Below are 20,529 nucleotides of genomic sequence, written 5' to 3'. Positions count from 1 at the left end.
CACTTGTTTTTAATCCTCATTATTGTATTCTATAAGATACTGAGAGTTGTCATGCAATTGAGGCAGCCTATACCGCTGATTAAATAAATACTTAATAAGTAGTTTCCAAACTGGTAAATAGAGAGATCCTGCCTACAGCCTGGAATTAATATTGTGTCTTCAAGAGCAGTAGCCCCTGATACATCTGTGCAATGTCTTTTAAAGTCATCCAAGTTAGTGGTCATCATCATGACATACAGTAATGAATTCCACAGTTAACTAGCTGTTCTATGAAGAAATGCTTTCTTTTGTTTCTTCTAAATCTCCTGATCAACTTCACTGGATGATCCCAGTCCTAATATTTGCAGAGAGAAAAAATCTCCTTGTCCACTTTCTCTGTATGATTTATGCAGATTTTATACATAGATTTTTCAGTATCAATTTATACACTTCAATCAGGTCACCGTTCAGCCACCTTTTGTCCAAACTAAAGAGTCCCAAATATTCTAGCTTTTCTCATCAGAAAGTATTTGAACCACTGATCACTTTCATTACCTTATTCTGCACTTTTCCCAGCTGTATTATATCCTTTTTCATATGTGATGATGCACAGTATTCCTGGCAGATTTATTTTCAGTCCATTTCCTAAAGGTCCCTAGCATGGGATTTGACTTTTTCTACAGCTGCCAGACACTGAGTTGATATCTTTATTAAACTATCCATTATGACCCTAGTTATGATCATAGTTATAGATAGCTCAGGCCCATCAATGTATATGTGAAATTATAGTTTTTTGCCCCAGTGTGCATTACTTTACACTTAGCTAAATTGAATCATGTTTACCACTTGGTTGATCATTCACTCAGCTTAAATTGATTCTTCTAGAGCTCCTCACAGGGACTTTAGGTCTTTACCTTCCTAAAACATTCAGCGTCATTTGCAAATATGACTGCCATTTCAAATGCCTTGCATTGGATGACTCAGTCCAATATGGGGGAGTACTGTGGTCCTCCAGACATTTCTGAACTTCATCTCCAAGCAATCTATGTCAATGTGGAATATAGGGAGGAATGGTGGGAGCTGTTATTTCTGCCCCTGCTGTAAAGCCATAAATACTTTGGTACCCAAATAATTATACTATATTCTCCTATAGCAGCCTATTTGTACTTTCAGACCTTCAGCTGAATGTCTTTGATTTCAGATATTCTTTATACAAGCATTAAGTAAAGACACTTCTGACCTGAATTCTGGAATGTCCTCCTCAAGGACTATGACTAATATCTACTTATAACCCTTTTTGGTGGCAAATTGATAGTTTGATCGAATTATGTTGCCTCTAGGTATTTTTTCACCCTTTCTCTCTCTAAATTGCTGTGAAGAATATTAGTAGATTGTACATTCTTTAAACAATGTTCATTTTGTTGTATACTGTCTTAGAATCCATTGGATGAATAACAGGTTAGAGTTTTTTGCCCTGTAAGAAATAAACAACAAAATAAAACATTTCCAGGGAACAATAAAGATAATTGGCTCAAAGAGAAGCTTCCTTACGTTTAGAGGTGATACATTTCTCGGTAGAATTCAGGGAAACACCAGTAGGGTGTACTGTCCTCCACGGGGAGTCTTGCCCTACAGCAGACTCTCTGACCCGAACTGGAATCTTGCATTACCTGCTCTGCGCTACAGAGAGCCATGCTGTTTTCCTGCCTTCTTAGTGGAATCAATACTGTGACTTGGAGTAAAGAAGGATCTGTCTATCACTTCCCACTGTTGCATTTGATGCAGGAATATATTACTGGAACAATGTACAGCAATAGATGAGCTTCATGGATGATAGGAGTTGATCTTCAAATCAGTCAGGACCAGTTAACTATGGGAGCATTGTTCTGAAATTCTCATCTGAATCTTCCCAGGGTACTTTGTGCCCTGTGGTGTAGTAGTTAAAGCGTTTGACCAGGAGTGGGGAGACGCAGGTTCTAGTTCACCATTAACCATATAAGCTCACCGGGTGTCTTTGGGCCTCTTGCACAGTCCAGCCTCCCTCACTGGGTTCTTATATGGAAAAATAGAAGAAAGTTCTTAGTGTGCTGCCTTTTGCTCCTGAACAAAAGGCAGGATAGAATTCAAACAGATACGTTAATATCTGTTAGAATGTTCTGATCTTTTTCCTAAAGTGAAATTAATACATTCCGGAATCCTCTGCGGTTCTGTTTTCTATCTTGCAATGTTATCTTCCATTTTATTCTCTCTGTCCACGTGATGAACAGTCACTTAATATGTGTCTTGTTAAACCATTGCCACAGGGAGGGGAAGAAAAAGCCAGATAAATATAAGAATACAGACAATTTGCATCAATATGTGTTTTGTATAGTCTTTTACCAGTATCAAGGTATATCACTGGAAGCACATATAAAGACAATATTGATGGAATCATGCATGAAATCTCATTGCAGAAAGCTGTGGGATTTTTTTAAAAAAATATTTAACCATTTATTTTGTTCTTTGAATCGCTTAGTCCATTTATTTATGAGCATTATTGTTGCATGGGAGATGAAGTATGTGAATGAATGACCTGAAAGCTTCAGGAATCCATATCCACAAACCCAGAATTTATTATATAAATGTTTCTAATTAAACCAATTATAAATGTTTCTAGTTAAACTTGATTTGTAGGAAGAGCAATGCTGGGATGAATGAACAAGAGGAACAATAAAGGAAGAGAATAGAAGAAAACCTCCCATCTGTACTCATAATGCACACAAAGCTTTTAATGACTTTTGTGGATGTCATCAGTGAAAACCCGTATCTAGTTCACCCTTAGCCATATAAGCTCACAGAGTTGCCACAAGGATAATCTAAACACATTCCCCTTTGAATTTGATATCGTACTCCATCCAGGCATGGCCTTTGAAGTCAACTTTTGTGACACTAGCTTTCTTAATAGGCAGATCTCGTTCACTGCCACTTGTCAGTTATCGGTACCCTCGTTTGGTTCACTGCCAACAGAAAAACAGTCCTTTGGCAGGGTTGCAGGTAGAGATTCATTTCGTTTAGTTGAAGACTGACACATTTAGTTTTCATTTTTTATTGGAGAGACAGGAAAAAGGGCTAACCCACTGAAGCATTATTAGTGAATGGGGGACAAATTCAGAATTAGAGGAATCCAGAGTATAAATGGCTAATTTAAAAAGCTTTATCCCCATATGGCATGAGCCAGATACTTCTTATTCTTGCCTAACCTTTTATTCATTTATATATGGGCTTTTGTGCCATCCTTACTACAGCCAGTCCTTCCCTTCTATAAGAGAGATACACCAGGAAGAGATGAATATTTTGCCACTTTTGAATGTGTTTCACATGCAGAATATGAATGAATAAATTTGCCCCGTTTAGAGAACAGCTTGATTTGATCAACCTAGTTTAAAATAAGATCAGGGAGAATTAAGCTGCAGAATATGGAAATGTGTGACAGTGATAAAGAAAATGAGGATTCCTTCTGCAAACCAAATAAATAAATAAATCTGCTTCCAACCTGGTATAAAAACAAAGGCAGGATCAATGCTATTTTTTTCCTCCTCCTTGTCTTCTTTTTGTTAGATGTATATCCCACTTTTTCTCTTAAGAGTGTGAGATATCTTACACAAGGACCTCCATTTTATCCCCACAAACAACCCTGTGAGAGGTTGGGTTGAGAAAGTCCAGAATTACCCAGAGAAATTCCATAGCTGAGAGAGGATTTGAGCCTGGATCTCTCCATTCTAGTGTAAATCTTACTCACCACAACACTGGCTCTTGGCAAACACTGGTTCTTGGCAAAATTTTCAAAAATGTCATTTTCAGTAGCATTACAAAACCAATAGGTTTGTGATGAAGAGAACCATGGAAGAACCATGAAATGAAGCAAAAGTTTGCTTAACTCTGTTTCCCATATATTGGCTAGGTTCACACATATGTTTGTTAGGCAAAACTAGAGTGGTTGCTTGAAGTTCAGCATTTTTGGGGAGTCCTGCCAATGTCCTAGTATGACATGTGAATCAAGCTGTAATGTTAAACTGTAATGTGATTTATTTGTTTGGACATAGCCTGTGATGTGAAGACAGGAATTGTGCTTTGTTAAGCCAAGTATAGCGTTTCATACATTATGTGAACATATATTTAAAATCTAAAATCTGAGGAACAAGAAAAAGCAACACTTTCAGAATCTGAAAAAAAAAGTATGTCTAGCTACTACAGTAATGGAATGGTTGGTTTCTTGATGCTTGTCCATCTTCATTTCAGTTTTATTAGTGTGACACATCTATCTCTTTTTATTAGTCAGTTTTGGCTTCTCCTCTGCAGTCTATTTACCTTGTGTCATTTCATTTTAAGGGCAGCTCCATCCTTTCCCTCTTAATATATTTCTCCTCATATACTGCAGAAAGACCTGAGTTTGGAAATAAGGCTGTATTGAAACAGTAAATCCAGCTGTATACATCCAAGCTCTAGAGAACAAGTATGAGCCTGAAGAAGCCAAACAGACTTGGGACAGCAAGACCTATTCATGCAGTTCTTTGGTTGTCTTTTATGGGTTTGGGGCATCTGCAGTTTCATAACTTTTACCTCAAAAACTTGGTTTGGTGAGTTTGAGCAGATGATGCATGAAAAAGAAATAATTAAACAACTCACCACCACCAAATGTATCATCTCAAACTTAAAACCAACCATATGTATTTTTTATGAGAAAAGTAATCTCATGTGGAAACAACCCCAGAATTATATCCAGTATCTCAGCTTTTCTTCACCCACTCAGTAGATGGTGCTTCCAGAGGCATCTGCAGAGGGGTTTAAAATGTCAGGATGGTGGCTGTGACTACACAGTTGAAGCCTTGTCCCTTTTTTATGTGCATCTGATGCACACAAAAAAGGGGCAAGGCTTCAATTGCACAGTCATGGCTGCTATCTTCACTTTTTTCACACACACACACACATACACACACACACACACACACACACACTGGTGCCCCTGAGTGCTGCACCACTAGGACTGGGAACAACAGAATCAAGTATCTTTATTGTTGGACCAGGAAAAAAAAGGTTACTGTCAACCCCTTCAAGGCTGGCAAACTCAGGAAACAAGAACTACTTGGATTTCTAGAATTAGCTTTATTACTAATGGAGGTAAAGTAACAATGTCTCGAAAGCCTGCCAAAGCAATTCTTGGGATCAATTTATACTACTTGTGTTTAAGGTGGAGTTACTCTGAGTCTCCTTCTCTCCTGGGCTAAGGTGTTGTGGCCATGATCCCTTGCCCAATGGATCAGCACTTCTGAACCAGACCAGTTAGGAATAGACAGAAGAGTTTTATTGAGCAGTGATCGAAAAGCTTACTAAAGATCCAAGTGGCTACAGTCTGTGATTGTCAGTATAAATACATTCATTCTCCCCGCTTCTCCCAGGAGTTCCTTTAAGCCAGTGTCACCTCTTGTCTCGTGCTTCTCCCCTCCACGCCGCTGGTCCAAGGTGCTGAATCAACATCTGTTCTTCTCCATCTGCACGTCTGCTGTTTGTTGCTGTTTATGGGTTGCTAATGACCATCCTCCACTGGTGCCATATCAGGAAAGCACCTGAGCAGGGGCTATTCATGACACAAGGAATCTTTTCTGTAACAGTCTGACTCCTTCTTGTAACAGTCTTGCTTCCTCCTCCATGTTCCCTGTATGTGTTAGACGTCCCATCACACTACCTCCCTGTCAGACTCACTCTCCTCCTTTGCCGCGGAATGCACCAAGAGTAATCACACACACACACATACACACACACACACCAGTCCATGAAGAAGGTCCAGGCATCTCATCAAGCTCAGTAGACAAGTCTGAAAGGAAACTGCAGAAGATGGAATGTGCTCCACCCTCTCCTGCTCTAACTCTGAAACAATAGTTTGAGAGGTGGCAGTTAGCACAGAGCCCTCTTCTTCCTGGCGATCAAAGTCTGGTGAGGCAGGAGGCAGTTCAGGAAGATGAGGCCTGTGTGGAAGTTTCAGATGGAACTGGCAAACAAGTTGGGATGCATATGCATTTGCTACCACTTCCCACAATCTCCCAGTATCAGGATAGTCCTTCCAGTGAATTAACTATTCTCCCTCCTGCATCTAGAATCCAGAAGACATCCTGTATTTCTCTTCCCCATCAACCAGACCATTAGGGAGGTGGAGCTGCTGGATGCAAGGAACAGAGAGCCCCTCACACACAAGGGGAAGGCAGTAAAACACCAAGTGCAAATGAGAAGTCACCAAGCAGTCAAAGGGAAGTGGCCAATAAACTCTGAGTCCAGTTTCTTGGATGGATGGGAGGAAGGTAAAAACTTACTGGAAAGCCACAGCAAATCTTCCATAGCAAATCTGGTGCCTTATTGCCTGTGGGCACTTTCTGCCCATTTATATGCACTGTTGGCCAATTCATGTCTCAAGAGGATCAAGGAACTGTAGAAGCAGGAGTTCTGGAGGAGTTGGCAAACGGCACAGGTTATACATAGCTATACCACTTGGAAGATAAGCATGTCAATAGTTGTTGTTCACAAATTCTGCAAATGGCAACAAGTCAGGCCAATTGTCCTGTTTAATAGGATAGATAGCAAAACAAATATTGTTCTAGCATATCATTAGTTTTCTCCGTCTGTTCATTCAACTCCAGGTGATGATATGATGACAAATGAATACAAATGTCCAATAACTGAAAGAGGGCTTTTCAAAAATGGGGTGTAAATTGAGAGCCATGATAAAAAAAAAATCATGTGATTAACTAAGACCTTGTACCAAAAACATGGTCTAAAAACCTCTGTGCTGTTTCCAGAGCAGATGGCAGTCTTTATATAGAACAAGAAATTCCATACTGGTAAGCAGATCCACTACCATTACAATGGTGACAAAACTATGCACGTCTGGGAGATTAGTAATAAAATCCAGGGAAATTGTGTGCCATGATCTAATAGGAGACAGGAGCACTGGAGCAAACCAGCTAGCTTAGTAGAGATAGTCTTGGTCCAAGAACAGACATGACATGAGGAAAATAGTCTGTGACATCCACTCTCCCCCATGGCCATGAGAAATCTTTGAGCATAAGATGCAACATTTTAAAGACTCCCTCTTGCCCTACAATCTTATTGCCAAACTTTTTCCCAGAGAGGAAGATACAAATGGCTGTTGTGAAAAAGTTGTCCTTCAGCCAATCTGTATGATACCTTGGAGGTCATCCATCCAAGTCCTTACATATGGGTCCTGTTGTTGTGGTAAGTGAATCAGATCCAACTGGTTCACTGCTTGTCACCCCACCCCAAATGTCACAGGAGTGTCCCTTCCAGGGGGAGCAAAATTGCCAGACATTAAGATCGTGGCAGGAGAGGAGACGCCATATACAGGGTTTCCTGAAAAAGCATCCGGCACTTTATTTTGTTAGCTAGGAGCATAAGTAATGTAGAAGTAAAAGTGAGATAAATTCTTGTGATGCATGGGTGGACCACTCCCTCCAAGAAATGTATTAATTGTTGAAACACTGCTTTTATTTGCTGTGTATTCAAATTTGCTGTAACGAGTATACAAGATTCTTAAGTATTCATGGCCCTCCTTCATCCAAATCAATTTGTAAATTCCTCTCAAGTCCCATTTAGTGAAAATGCATGCTTTCTGAAGGCAGTTCAGCAGATCCAAAATAAGAGGCAGAAATAGTCCAAGTCAATATCAGGATTATGTGTCTGAATCCAGTCTTTCCTCAAGACAATAAGCGCGTGAAACAAAACAGTCAAATTCAGTTGGAAGAATTCTTAATCTGATTGATCTGTTCTTAGTTGCAGATTGTTTATATGTTCCAGGATGGAACCTGATTTGAAGGTTCACTTTATCTCCATTTGCATAGATTTTTCTAGTGGTTGTGTGCTCAAACCATACTGTGGCACAGTAGCTATATAGATGAAATTAGTAGTCATCCCGGAGTCCAAAAGAGCCAGGAGCTGGGTTTCTAAGCCTGTTGAAGTGCAAAGACTTACATGTATTATAAAATGCAATTATCTGGTGTTGGATGTTGGAGCTTTTCTAAAGCTCTTGGGAGGGAGGTCTGTAAGCTTTCCAAAGTTAAGGTTTATGAGCAATTTGGGCATTTACTTACAAGATGACCCAAATTTCCACAGGTATAGGATTTCTCAGCCAAATCAAAGCAAGAAGCTTGTGCAAATATCCACTAAATGGTTACATGTATCACAGTAAAAACACAATCCAGTATCTCATCTTCTTTGTTTCTTCACTGCAGACAGGGATCTTTGTACCATCCCATTTACGTGAGTTCCATGCTAGCTGAAGTTGAAGGAGGCAACTGGGAGGGGTGGAAAGAATGAAGAAAGTCTGTAAAATGTTTTTCCTCTGTTATTCCCTCCATTCCTCAAATCTTCCAGCCTGCCATCAATCACCACACAATTCTTCCAAAGTCTCTGCTGTGCCCCATCACATTAATTCATTGGAAAGGCCTTCCTGAAACTGGTTAATCAGGGCAAAATTGTTCCAGCACATATTCCTGGCATATAACTGAAAATTTGCTATATGCTCAGCTCTCAGCACTCTCCTTGCTGCCACTTAAAAATCACCTTAATAGCAGTCAGTCTTATGTCAGGTTTGTCATCTCTAAACTTCTGCATAAAATCTCGTAGTTGCACATGTTGTCGTCATTACTATCACCACCACCTGTTGATCCAGCCAAAGTTGCAAATTCAAAAGTACTACTGTACCGAATTGTGGACCTGCTCCTTTGGGGATAATGTCACCTACTCTAGAGTTTATGGAAACCAACATGTGATTGCTGAACAAACAACTACACTATCTTGTTGGGACTCAACTTCAATTTGTTCCACCTTATCCCATTTATCCACACCATCTCCTATTTGGCTCTGGGTAGAGTTGTATAACTGGCTTTGTCAACATACTGATGATACCTTACACTAAATTGATGGATGATGTCTCCCAGGGATTTCATACAGACACTGAATAATATGGGAAGAAGGCTGAACCATGGCACTGCCCACTCAGGAAGAAATGGTACCACTATAAACAGTGTTTTCAATCCCTAATTCTCACAGGCATGCCAGGAGAATACCATGATTGATGGTTTCAAAAGCCACTGTGAACAGGACCAGGAGAGGTACATTCTCACTAGATCATCCAGAAGAGTGTACAATGCTATTTCCATTCCATAACCAGGACTGAAACCTGACTGAAAGGGATACAAATTATCCACTTTATCCAGAATCTTCTGAGCTAAAGTTCCATCACCACCTCTAAAATCTTCATTAAAAAAGGAAGATTGCAGACTGGATGAAACCTATCTAGCACTGTGGGGTCAGATGGCCTCATCAAGGTGGTAAATAGCACTCCCTTCTTCAAAGAGGCATTTATTGCATCCTGAACCCACATTCTGCTGATGCAATAAGGGCAAAGAAATACCTGTGTTTTATCACTCTTATTACCACAGTGTAGGGTGGAACATGGTCTCATATCTATACTCAGTTGTATTCTCTTTGTTTTCTACAAGTTCACTAGCCATCTTTTCTTCCATTTCATCTCCCACTTGGAGATGGATAACCCACCTGGATAACCCACCTTCCCCTGGGATCTATGGTCTAAAAGAGGCCACAAGTGTACAATCCTATCCAGTGCTCTAATTGCCTTCACAATTAGATTTGTGAAGAACAACCCACCATTTTTCTGGGAAACCCATCTCCAAGACTCTTGCAGAAGTCAGCAGTAGCAACTAACAAGGTGGCTACAATAAAGACTAATAATGAAATCCTCCATCTTCAGATTAGACTCCACCTGAAAACTAAATCTAGTGTGTGTCCACCTACAAGAGTTGAGCCTTACAATTGTAAGAAGCCCACAGACCATGAATTCTGAACTAAATATGCTTCCATCCCAGGGGCACGTGCATTGAAGTCTTTCAGCATTAATAGTCAAGGGAATTACAGCATCACTTCTAAGAGAAAAAGCAAAGAACTCACATAGGGATGTGCTTTCTCCCTGGACTCTAACCTAAAGTATCGATACTCACATCTCAATTCTCATGGAAGATCATTACCATATGTCTCCCTGCCCTTGGCATCATGGTTGTGCAAATATGAAGTTTTGGAGATCAAGTTTTGGATAGAGGAATGCCCTCCTCTTGCCCAGCCAGGTTTCAGTCATACAAGCCCGGTCTGCTCACTACTCTAGAACCAAAACGTGGAGAAAAACCTGGCATTTAACACAGTAAGCTGAGGCCAAAGGCTCCAGTGGTGTGCCCATGGTCAAGGGTGGAGGCTATTATTTTGCTAGAAGAGTGGATGGGCACCAGATTGCCAATCCCTCATAACCTAGAATGGCCACCCCAATTACTTCTGTTATACTTAACATCATTCCTCTCTTTGCTAGACCCTATCAAAATTTATCCCTCAACTTCACCACCCCTGTGAGTTGACCTAGCCACACCTGCACTTCCAAAGCTTCAAGATGTAGAGACCATCAACCACTTACCCATATCCCATCTTACCATCCATTTTACCCAAATGCCTCATAGTGTGGCCAGACTATTTGTTAGAGCTTCCCAAATGTGGCAGAAATTTAGACCATCATAAGAGCCAGTCTAAAATTCCTTCAGCTCACTGCACACATTAGGAAAGAAACGAGGGTGGGAAGGGACATGTCATGGGAACATGAAATATTGAGTGCTCTGACCTTGTTTTAAATATGCTCTGTGTTTACAGTTTAGAGCAATATTGATGTCTGAATTTCTGCTGACGTTTTGCAACTACTGTATGCATTGGAAGTAGAGTTCAACTGAAAAGCACAATTATTTGTCTTAGAGATCTATTTTTAAAAAAAAGATTCATAGAAAATATGAAATACAATGGCTATTGGGAATTGAAATAATTCTTTTAAAAATATAAAGAATGTTTCATTAACAGTATATGTAATACAACCAAGAAAGGAAAAAAGATTTTTCCTTGACAGTTGTTATCATAAAGATTTCTTTGTGAGATACAATGTGTTGTATAATTGTAAGAGGGAATATCTCATAGATCTTGCACAAGCCATCAGAGGAAATGAAATTGTAATGAAATTCTTGTTTAGGCTGTGGGAAATAGTTATTTTTATTCTAAGAGGCTGTATGCATATCACATTCTCTTCAAGTCTGTAAGAAATCAATGAATTTAAACATTACACTATTCTTAGAACAGTGCATAAAATCTAGCACAGTACTCAGCAACATGAGGAAGATTTTTCTTCCGTTGTTCTGCTAAAGTATTTCTCTGGAGAATTTTCACTCAAGTGACTGATTATGTATACATTTGTATATTTTCTGTGGAAGGTGTATGAGGCAGTCCCATGTTACAGTGAATGCAATCAGTATTCCTGGATAGTAGAACCATGGTCTCCATGTGAAATCAACAGTGCACAAAATTCCCTCCACTGTGGAGAAGGAATACAAACGAGGCAAATCAGGTGAGTAGAAAATAAGAGCAGTTGATTTAAAAATAAGCTTGCTAAGAAAATTTAACAGCTGTCTCTGGAACTTTTAAGGACATTATTTTCCATTTACGCCTTTATAAAACTCTCTTAATTTTGTCACTTGAAGTCCTCTTCAACTATTTATACTATTTTAAAAAAATTAAATAACCAATATTGTACTATGCTATGTTATGCTATGTTATGCTACACTATACTATTCAAAACACTGTTGTATACGAAGGTGTCTAGAATAGTGTTTCATATTTCATATTTCTATGAAAATAAAGTTAGTCTATAGGATAAAAATTTCTGCCACATAGGCTGCAAGCATATCTTTGATTTCATGAGCAGCACTTCACTCAAAATTGTAGTATTTCTACATGATTTCTACATATTCTTTCAGTTTTCTTCAACAGTACTAACTAGCATGAAACAAATATTCAGAGATAATCAACTGATTAAACAATTACCAGTTATCCACTGCAATGAATAGTTAAAATGGCATATGTAGCAAACATAGAATTATTTTTAAAACAATTAAAAAGTAAGAAAATAAAACTATTTTCTAGTTTTAGACTATGGCAAGACATAAAATAAATAGACATACAGTAATTGAAAGCCTACCGGAGGTAAGACCAAGAAATGGAAAAAAAAAAAACATCCCAGGAGAAGGCAATGATTTGTTCTTTTGTCAAGAAAATTGCAGGGATGTGTCTCAGAATTCACCAGATGTTGAGCTCAGTTGGAGACTTGACTTTATTTTCTGTATTACTTATCATTTGTTTTTCATTGTGGAATGCCTTGCAGATGATGTTCTTATCATCCTACAGATGTATAAACACCACCGAAGGTGGAGATGGTGAACCTGTACCTAGTGTGCTTTGTAATCAGTCCAAAATCCCTTTGGAAACACAGAAATGTATCCTCTATTGTCCTAATGAATGTGTGGTGTCTGAATGGAGTCACTGGAGTCGATGCCCAGAGGTACTTTAGTTCTGCCATAGTTCAAATACTTGCTATTTTTAAAATATTAACATGTTCACCAGTGACATGCTTAGAAATCCATAATGCCATCAAAAGAAGTGGCTAAGAAATATTTTTTGCTATTGAAAGGAAAAACCTATTATTATTGCCAAGTGGAATGATAATAAGCACCTTCCCTGGTGAAGCAATGTATGACTTTTGTTCTTTGATCCATATGCTTTTGTTAGGTTATCATTTATAGCACAAATACTGCAATGTGCTTTACATGTGTCTGCCCTTGAAGAGCAGTTGTTAGCTACAGTGGCTCAAAATGAGTGGCACAGGCAGTTATGAGGGCCTCTTGATCTGTGTGTGTTATGCCTCTGCTCCATGAGCCACATTGGTTGTCAGTATGCTTCCAGGTTCAGTTCAAGATGGTAGTAGTAGACAGGACCCATAGTGTTCCTCTGCTGCCAGATCTGATGGGTAGACGGGACCCACAGCCTCCCACCCCTGCCAGATCTGATGGGATGATCCGACACAATCAGGGAAAGATGCTTCCTCGGGTCACCTGGCCCCATTCCATGAAGAGCTTTAAAGCTCTTCAGGGAATGGGGCCAGGTGACCCGAGGAACCACCTTTCCCTGATTGTGTCAGCCCATCCCATCAGATCCGGCAGGAGAGGAACACTGTAGGTCCTGTCTATTAAAGAGTGCCATCCAGCGGGACCCAGGAAGTCAGCCTTTCCTGTCATGGTGCCTGCTGTTTGGAACATCATCCCCTGAACACGTGGCTGCATCATGGGCATGGGGGTCAGAACGTGTGGCAGAGTTGATGCAATAGTTGTGTTGAAAAAGGGTTTGTGGCTGCCAATCTGGTATTTGGCATTGTGGTCTTTATTATGTTGGTTTTTCAATGTTGTTAGCTCCCCAGAGTCACCAAGATGAGATGGGTGGCCATATAAAATGAAATAAATAAATTTCATAACATTAAATGCACTTATTCATTGACCAATACTGTTTAGCTCTCTCGCTCCATATGCACAAAAATACCTACAGGGTCAGGCTTTTTGCAGATATAACAATTGGGATTGCTTATTATGTGAAAGCTTTTTATGTACAAGCATTTTGGGTATAAAGCCCTCCTCCTTCATGCTATACACACAGATGTCAAAAAGCAGCACACATGGTTTTCAGCTGTTCCATCCATCTTTGCTATATGATCTTCTTTTCTCAGTGTCCATGTGAATGGATGAACTGAGAATCCAAGCCCTTTCTGAAGATTCAGTTGGCAGCAGCACTGATACTTGAACCAAATGCCTCTTCTTGTGACAAGTTCAGTGTCCAAAAATCCAACTGCATGGAGTCATTTGAGGAATTTGATATGCCTGATAGCTCCCAAATTTCAATACCCCCAGATAACATTCTAAGCAAAATATAAGAAGATGATAAAGAGATTTCCATATTATGAATGGCCACGTTTTCTTTCTGTAAAAGGAAAATATCCTCGACACATGCTACTAATAACTGACAGCCAAAACATGGATCCCTGTGGATACCTCTAAAACCTCATAGTGTATCTAGATCTCAAGAGTTAATAGGAAGAGTTTGAATTTGTATTTGAAAAAGAATCTTTGCGAGGAAATAGCCCTTCATATATGCTATTATGCTGTCATTGTCATATGTTATATCCTGTTGTCATTGTAATAATGGATGCTTTACATGCTAATCATTTTGAATAGCTACGTTGTTTTCATACTAAGTCTGTGAACCAATGCAGATTCAATAGACCTGGCTTCTACATAGGTCGCTAAGCGATGCGATTACAAAGCACGATGTTACGTGACTGCATCGCTTAGCAATGGCGATCCTGGCAGTCCCGGTTGCCGTCATAACCCCAAGACATGCAGGTTGTTAAGTGGGAAGTGGTGGGAGCGCCACGTAAGGAGTGTAGGGTGCTGCGGGGCGTGGGGGGTGCTGTGGGGAGCGTAGTGGGGAGGCCCTGGGTGGCCCAGTGCAGGCTGCATGCAAGCACAGGAAGGCTGGTTGGGTGGATCATGCAGTACGGCATGAGCACAGAAAGTCTGGGGAATGGATGGTGTGGCAGGGTGCAAATGCAGGAAGGCTGTGGGGTGGAAGTGGGAGGCATGTTTCTCCAGTGGTTCTCCTTTCTCCATGGCCAGTTCCAATTGGTGTTGGAAGGGGAGAAGAGATCTAGCCTTACGCTTCTCTTATGGGGGGTGCTTCAGGGCTCAGGGCTCTCTCCTCTCCTATTTAACCTCTACATGAAGCTTGTGGGTGTGGTCACTCAGCGGCATGAGGTTCAGTATCACCAGTATATATCTCGCCCCCAAGCCAGGCAAGTGCTTACCCGGTACCTGGAGGTTGTGACGGTCTGGATGGTGAGGAACTGTCTGCAACTTAACCCTCACAAGACAGAGTGGTTTTGGGTTTTTGGGTCCCCTGGATCTAGAGAGTTGCCATCTTTAACTCATGAAGGGGTAGGGCTCTCCAGACAGAGTTGGTGTGCAATTTAAGGATCCTCCTGGACTTGCATCTCCTGCTTGAGGAGCAGATGGCAGCCATAGCTATGGGGCTCTTTGCACAAATTCATGGGGACATTTACCCATCCCACTAGATTGGACAGGGTGGCCTTGCTCCAATTAAATGTTGCCATCTGGCAGAGCTGAGGAAGTGAGCCTTTTTGTAGCTGCATCATCCCAATGGAACAGCCTCCCCTGTGAGAGACGGAGGGCCCCTACCTTCCTCACCTCCCAGAAGGCTGTTATAACCTGGCTTTCCCCTCAGGCAGGGGGGCATAAGGGTAGGTGACCCCGGCACTTACTGTGTTTTTCGAGAGGGCACGTCTACAAGACTGATGGTATATTAAAAGTTTTAATCTTTTGTTTTTATTATGTGTGTGTTTGGTAGCCATCTAGGGTTGATTCTTATAATTTAGGTAGCCATATAAATTTTTCAAATAAAAAAATACCCTGCTGCTGCAGGGCTAAGGTGATGAAGATGATGATGATGATGATGATGATGATGCACAGTGTCTGGATTTGAGATCTAGGGCCAGCGGCAAAAACTTGTACAATTCAAATCAATCCCTCCACACCATGCTAACAGGTTCATATTACTTTTCTCTCACCCTCTAGTGCCTCAACAATTCTATTTTTGATTTCACTCTCATTTTTAGTTTGCTGTGTTGTTTTTCTTCTATTTTGTGGTGCTATATCTTACTAGCCAAAGACCATGAATAAACTTTACTATTTACTAAATGCTGAATGTATTATGGATGGAAGGTGTAGAAATGTAAAAGGATAGAGCATAAGGTGATAGCCTGCAGAAAACTGTATTTATTTACTAGAGGTTCATGAAAATCCAAATAGTTTGCATGATAACTTTCTCTAAGAGCTTGGAGTATGATTTTTTTTAAAAGAGAGAGAGCAACTTGTTTCCGTTTGCAGCAGAAAAATAAGTACTCTTGAAAAAAATATATCTTGTTTCCTAGTTATATGGAATTTCCTTTATTTTGGAATACAAAATCCATATGATATTTATTAGGCTAACACAAATTTACTAAACAGTTTTCTAGCTTTCAAGTTTCAAAAATTATTTGTCGAGAAGTTTAATTTTTTTTAGAAAAAAGCAAGGACGATGGAGAAAGGAATAAACATAGCAGGGGTTCAATCTATATCTCTCTCAATTTCAGCCTGTATGAAATATTAGAGAATCTTCAGGTGTGAAAATTAGTTTCTACCAGCTCTGGTAGTGGTGTGAAGTTGCACCAGAGATTCTCCCAAAACTTGTTGGGAATAGAGAACAAGCAAATATTTGTTGGAGATCCATTTTTGGAACTGTAAGATCCAGTCAGAACTGTTGTATCCATATGTGAGACAGGAGGATCCTTTGGTGAGTATAAAACAGAAAAGAAAGAATAAGCAGGCAAATTATACAATTTGTAATTTTAGATCTGGACACCTGTTTGAGCTATTTGTCCATTCCAAAACAGGTAACCACTTGGTTGAAAAATAAATCTGGTTTGTGTGTTAGAAAAAGTCTGTTCTTGTGGCATTATATCTACATATTTATATCTGTGTATAAACAAAGAACATATACTAACAACCATTATTATCAGTGTTATTTATATGATTTATAATCCAGTTAAATATTCCATTTCTTCTTCCTACCTAAGGATCATTTTGGGAATTTTTACATCAAGACTATGTCGTGCCTGTTTCAATAAACATGGGGAAATTAGATTGAAACACATTTCTCTTCAGAGACTTCATATTAATTCCACTTACAATAGTAGGTTCACACATCATTACTTGATTTTCTTCTTCTGCACAGACAGCAGAGAAAATATCATCTCCTGTTAAATATTCAGTGTTGAAGAAATGTGGCAATACCTGTAATGTCTTGACTCTCTATTCATCTGACTTGGAAATGTAATTAATTGACTTCACTTGAATTCATCAAAGCACTCTTAAACGGAGTTAATATGCAAGTTGTGCCACAACTCCCTGAAATAATTATCTCAGATTTATTGTATCTGCTGTCAGCTTTTTTGCTTACAAGAATTGATAACTCCCAATATTTCATCTGAGTGGCCTCCTTGTTTGCATCAAATGTTAACATTTAGAGTAGCTAATTCAGGAGGGTTTGAAAATCAATCATTTAATTATGTAAATGTATAAGGCAAGACATGGGATGAAAGAAAAAAATGCTGTTCCTTCTTGTGCATCAGCAGCATATTCCTGACTTATATGACTATTAAATAAGTATGTGTTTTAATAAATAAAATCTGTATTACTAAAGTATTAATGGATAACTTCAAAAGTGGAGTTGAAGACATATGATTAGTTTCAGTAGCTTTTGACAGCAGCACCTGGATATTTTAGGTCATAATTCTTAATTTGCTATAGAGGAGAATTCAAATCATTTTCCTGGTAACAATATTAAAATTAATAGTTTCATCAATGCTCTTATACCTGAGGGGTAACAAACTATAAGCTCCCTTTTTATAGCTCTCAGAACAATTCCAAAATATGGTTGCTGAAAATCAGTAGCTTGGAATCTCAAGATGGGAACACGTACAGACTCTATTATAATTCCTAGGAAGGACTTTAGACAGTTTAAAAAACAAGGAAAAGCCCCCAAACTCTCCTCGCAAAATCTAGGAAAAGAAATGGAAAATCTCAGCTCCCACATGTATTTATGTGACCAAACCCATTTCATATTATTACTCTATCCCAGTGTTTCTCAACCTTAGCCACTTTAAGATGTCTGGACTTCAACTCCCAGAATTCTGGGAGTTGAAGTCCAGACATCTTAAAGTGGTTGATGTTGAGAAACACTGCTCTATCCACTTTTCCCACCTTCAAAAACAAAAAACAAAAAAAAGGCAGGTAGTGACTAATAAGTTGGACACAAATGCTCTAATTATACCCTAATTTTAAATAACAGAGGCATCAGAACTGAGTAATATCACTTCCAGAGCCAGGCAGATTTCAGCTGAAAGAATTTATTCTCCTCCCCTTAGCTATAGTTCATTGTCACAGTGGCACACAGGAGCACAAAAACTCGGTTGTTTTGACTTTTTCTCATTCCTTGATAAGGAGAGAAACTAGCCTAAGACTTGCAGGATCCAGGTTTGAGACCAAGATTTGCTTAAATGTAATGGTTCAAATGTTCTATTAAAATTGAAGTTGTTTAAATGTATTGCTGTGATCCTTCCACCAGTTCTTACAGGATATTGCCTCTGGGAAAACCATATGGCATCAGGCAGTTAGTGCACAATTAGATATCCATTTCAAATTCACAGAAGCAAAAGGAGTTTACAAGCCATCCAGGTCGTTCTCTAACACGTAAAAAGCTTAATATGTCAATAGATAAGTGGATTCCAAATGTTTGACTATTTAATGATCAGTAAATAAAATGGTCATTTTCTCAAGTTCCACATTTTCCAATGCATGCACAGTGCTTTGCATAACAATCAGTGAAATGCTCTCTCTCAAGAGCTGTGCTTATCCCTCTCTTTTTCTGCCTTTAAAAAACATGTCAATTTTTTCTCCTTTAGTCCACCCTTTTGAGTTGGATTAATCATGATTTTAATTATCATTTTTAACTGGAGTGCTCTGTGGGTAGAAAAGCAGAGTGTATAGTACAATAATGGAGCAAATTAATGTGGGATGCCATTATCAAGATCTGTAAGATTGGGGCAATTAAATAAAAGCAGCTCCCACTTATTTCAGTAAAACATGCTTCAATGCTAGTGACTCACAGTACAATCCTACTGATATTCCATTGGGGGACTGAAGTGCAATACATTTTTCACTATGACTGACAAAGCATTTGGCAAATGCCAAAGTTTCTGACAAATAAATGCTTTTTTTATAATTGCCACAGCATTAGTATACCTTGTCCCTGGGATTACATGCAGTTATGTTTTATTAAAACATGGTTACATCATCCATCGTATGAGGGATTGAAGGTAAACTTTCTCAAATCTCCTTGCCTTTTGGGTGAACTAGATTCTTCTCCAGTGATTAAAAGTCTAGGCGGGGAGGAGGGGGATTCCAGACCATTATGGATTATGGATTTTTTAATGGAGTTTATGTTGTAAAGAGCTTATTAAATTGATAATAGAGCATTCACATCTGTATATGGATTGCTATGAATGGTTCATTATGCGCTTACAGTAAAAGTGGTCTAATTCCTTCACTGCTGCAGTATTTTCTGCAATGGCAGCTTCCAGTTACACATTTCATTATGAATAGCTTGTTAAACATCATGTTCCTAGTGCCATATGCAAGTATTTCAATAAATTATAGGGCCAATAAACATGTCACAACCTGACATGACTATCAGTTATGAAGGCCATATGAAAAACTAGTTGCAGATATCATACTAAGAGATCATCATCAAGCAGATATTTAAGTATTGCTGAACATATCAGCATCTCAATAAGTTTTCTGAAATAGAGCTCCTTGCTCACAACACAGCAAGTATAGCTATGCTCTTCATTTCTTCTCTTTAGAATTTTAACCATATTATAGTAATATTTCAAGTGTATGTGTTAAAATGCATCCAGCTCATTGTAGCATTTTATACAGTTGATACCAAACTGTTAAACAAGCAGTTTTAACCATTAGGTGGCTTTCACACAGACACACACCCGCTTCTATACTATTTTTTAGTACTCATGAAGGACTACTGCCTAGCATGTAGCTGATGAAACTGCTTCTGGCTGTCTTATGGACATTGAGAGTCAGGCTACCGGGATGCCAATGCAGTGATCCATTTTAACCCCCTGATTGCCATGGAGGATTTTCAGATCAAGGGCTTGCTGGAAACTGTCCACCTTGACTGCAATGTCATTTAGCCGTTGCAGTATAAAGATCAGAGTTTCTGCAGACAAAAGGCAGATCTCATGGGAGGGTTGAATTATGTAGTTGTGCGGGATGTGGGAGGCTTGTTCCAAGAGGATATCTCTGTTACCTCCCTGCTCCGGGGAGTGACTTGGGCTGAAGTTTTGGAGGGTTGGGGAGGAGGCCAGTCTTGTTATTGTTGCATTCTTTGGGAGTGAAGGTGGTCTTGAAGCTGTAAATCTGTTACTCACATTTTTTTTGTCTCTGCAGTGGGAAGGTAGGAGTCAGTTCTCATCTGTTTCTCTGCTTTGTTGGATTTATGGGTCCCAGTTTCATTACTTGGGCTGGCCCAGTTCTTTTCTTGCCTCTGGATGGCATTTTTTGGCTGTAGGGCTAGGCCAGAGTGGGTAAGGCCAGCCACAGTTCAGGGGCTTAGTTCAGGAGCTGCTACTTGGCTCCTCCCCTAGCATGTAGCAAATCCCATGTCCTTACCAGCTGCAGGTGAGGTTAGGGGAAACTCACATGGGCAGTAGGTTCCACATGATGAAAATATCACAACATGGAGAGTAAGGGATTATCATTTCTGTGGGAAGAGAAGCATCTAAACTGTTACCATTTATTCTTTCCAATTTAGAGGAATGTTGAAAAGAAATTAGGTAAAGGGGCTTAGGATTATGTTGTCTGTCCATCAGCAAGATAATTCACTGAAAAT

General features: G+C 39.5%; 1 protein-coding gene across 1 annotated transcript in view; it reads left to right on the top strand.

Annotated features, from left to right (window-relative positions):
• THSD7B (thrombospondin type 1 domain containing 7B) overlaps positions 1–20,529 on the top strand; it is a 456,317-nt gene that overhangs the window by 394,106 nt on the left and 41,682 nt on the right. The window contains exons 15-16 of the mRNA XM_063318405.1: positions 11,340–11,473; positions 12,310–12,463. Of these exons, the coding sequence (XP_063174475.1) occupies positions 11,340–11,473; positions 12,310–12,463 (288 nt within the window). The remainder of the gene's footprint in view (positions 1–11,339; positions 11,474–12,309; positions 12,464–20,529) is intronic.

The sequence above is a fragment of the Candoia aspera genome, chromosome 1 (genome assembly GCF_035149785.1).
Source record: "Candoia aspera isolate rCanAsp1 chromosome 1, rCanAsp1.hap2, whole genome shotgun sequence".
In the NCBI taxonomy this organism is placed as follows: domain Eukaryota; kingdom Metazoa; phylum Chordata; class Lepidosauria; order Squamata; family Boidae; genus Candoia; species Candoia aspera.
The sequence above is the reverse complement of the archived record's forward strand: the minus strand, read 5'-3'. Positions and strand labels throughout refer to the sequence as shown.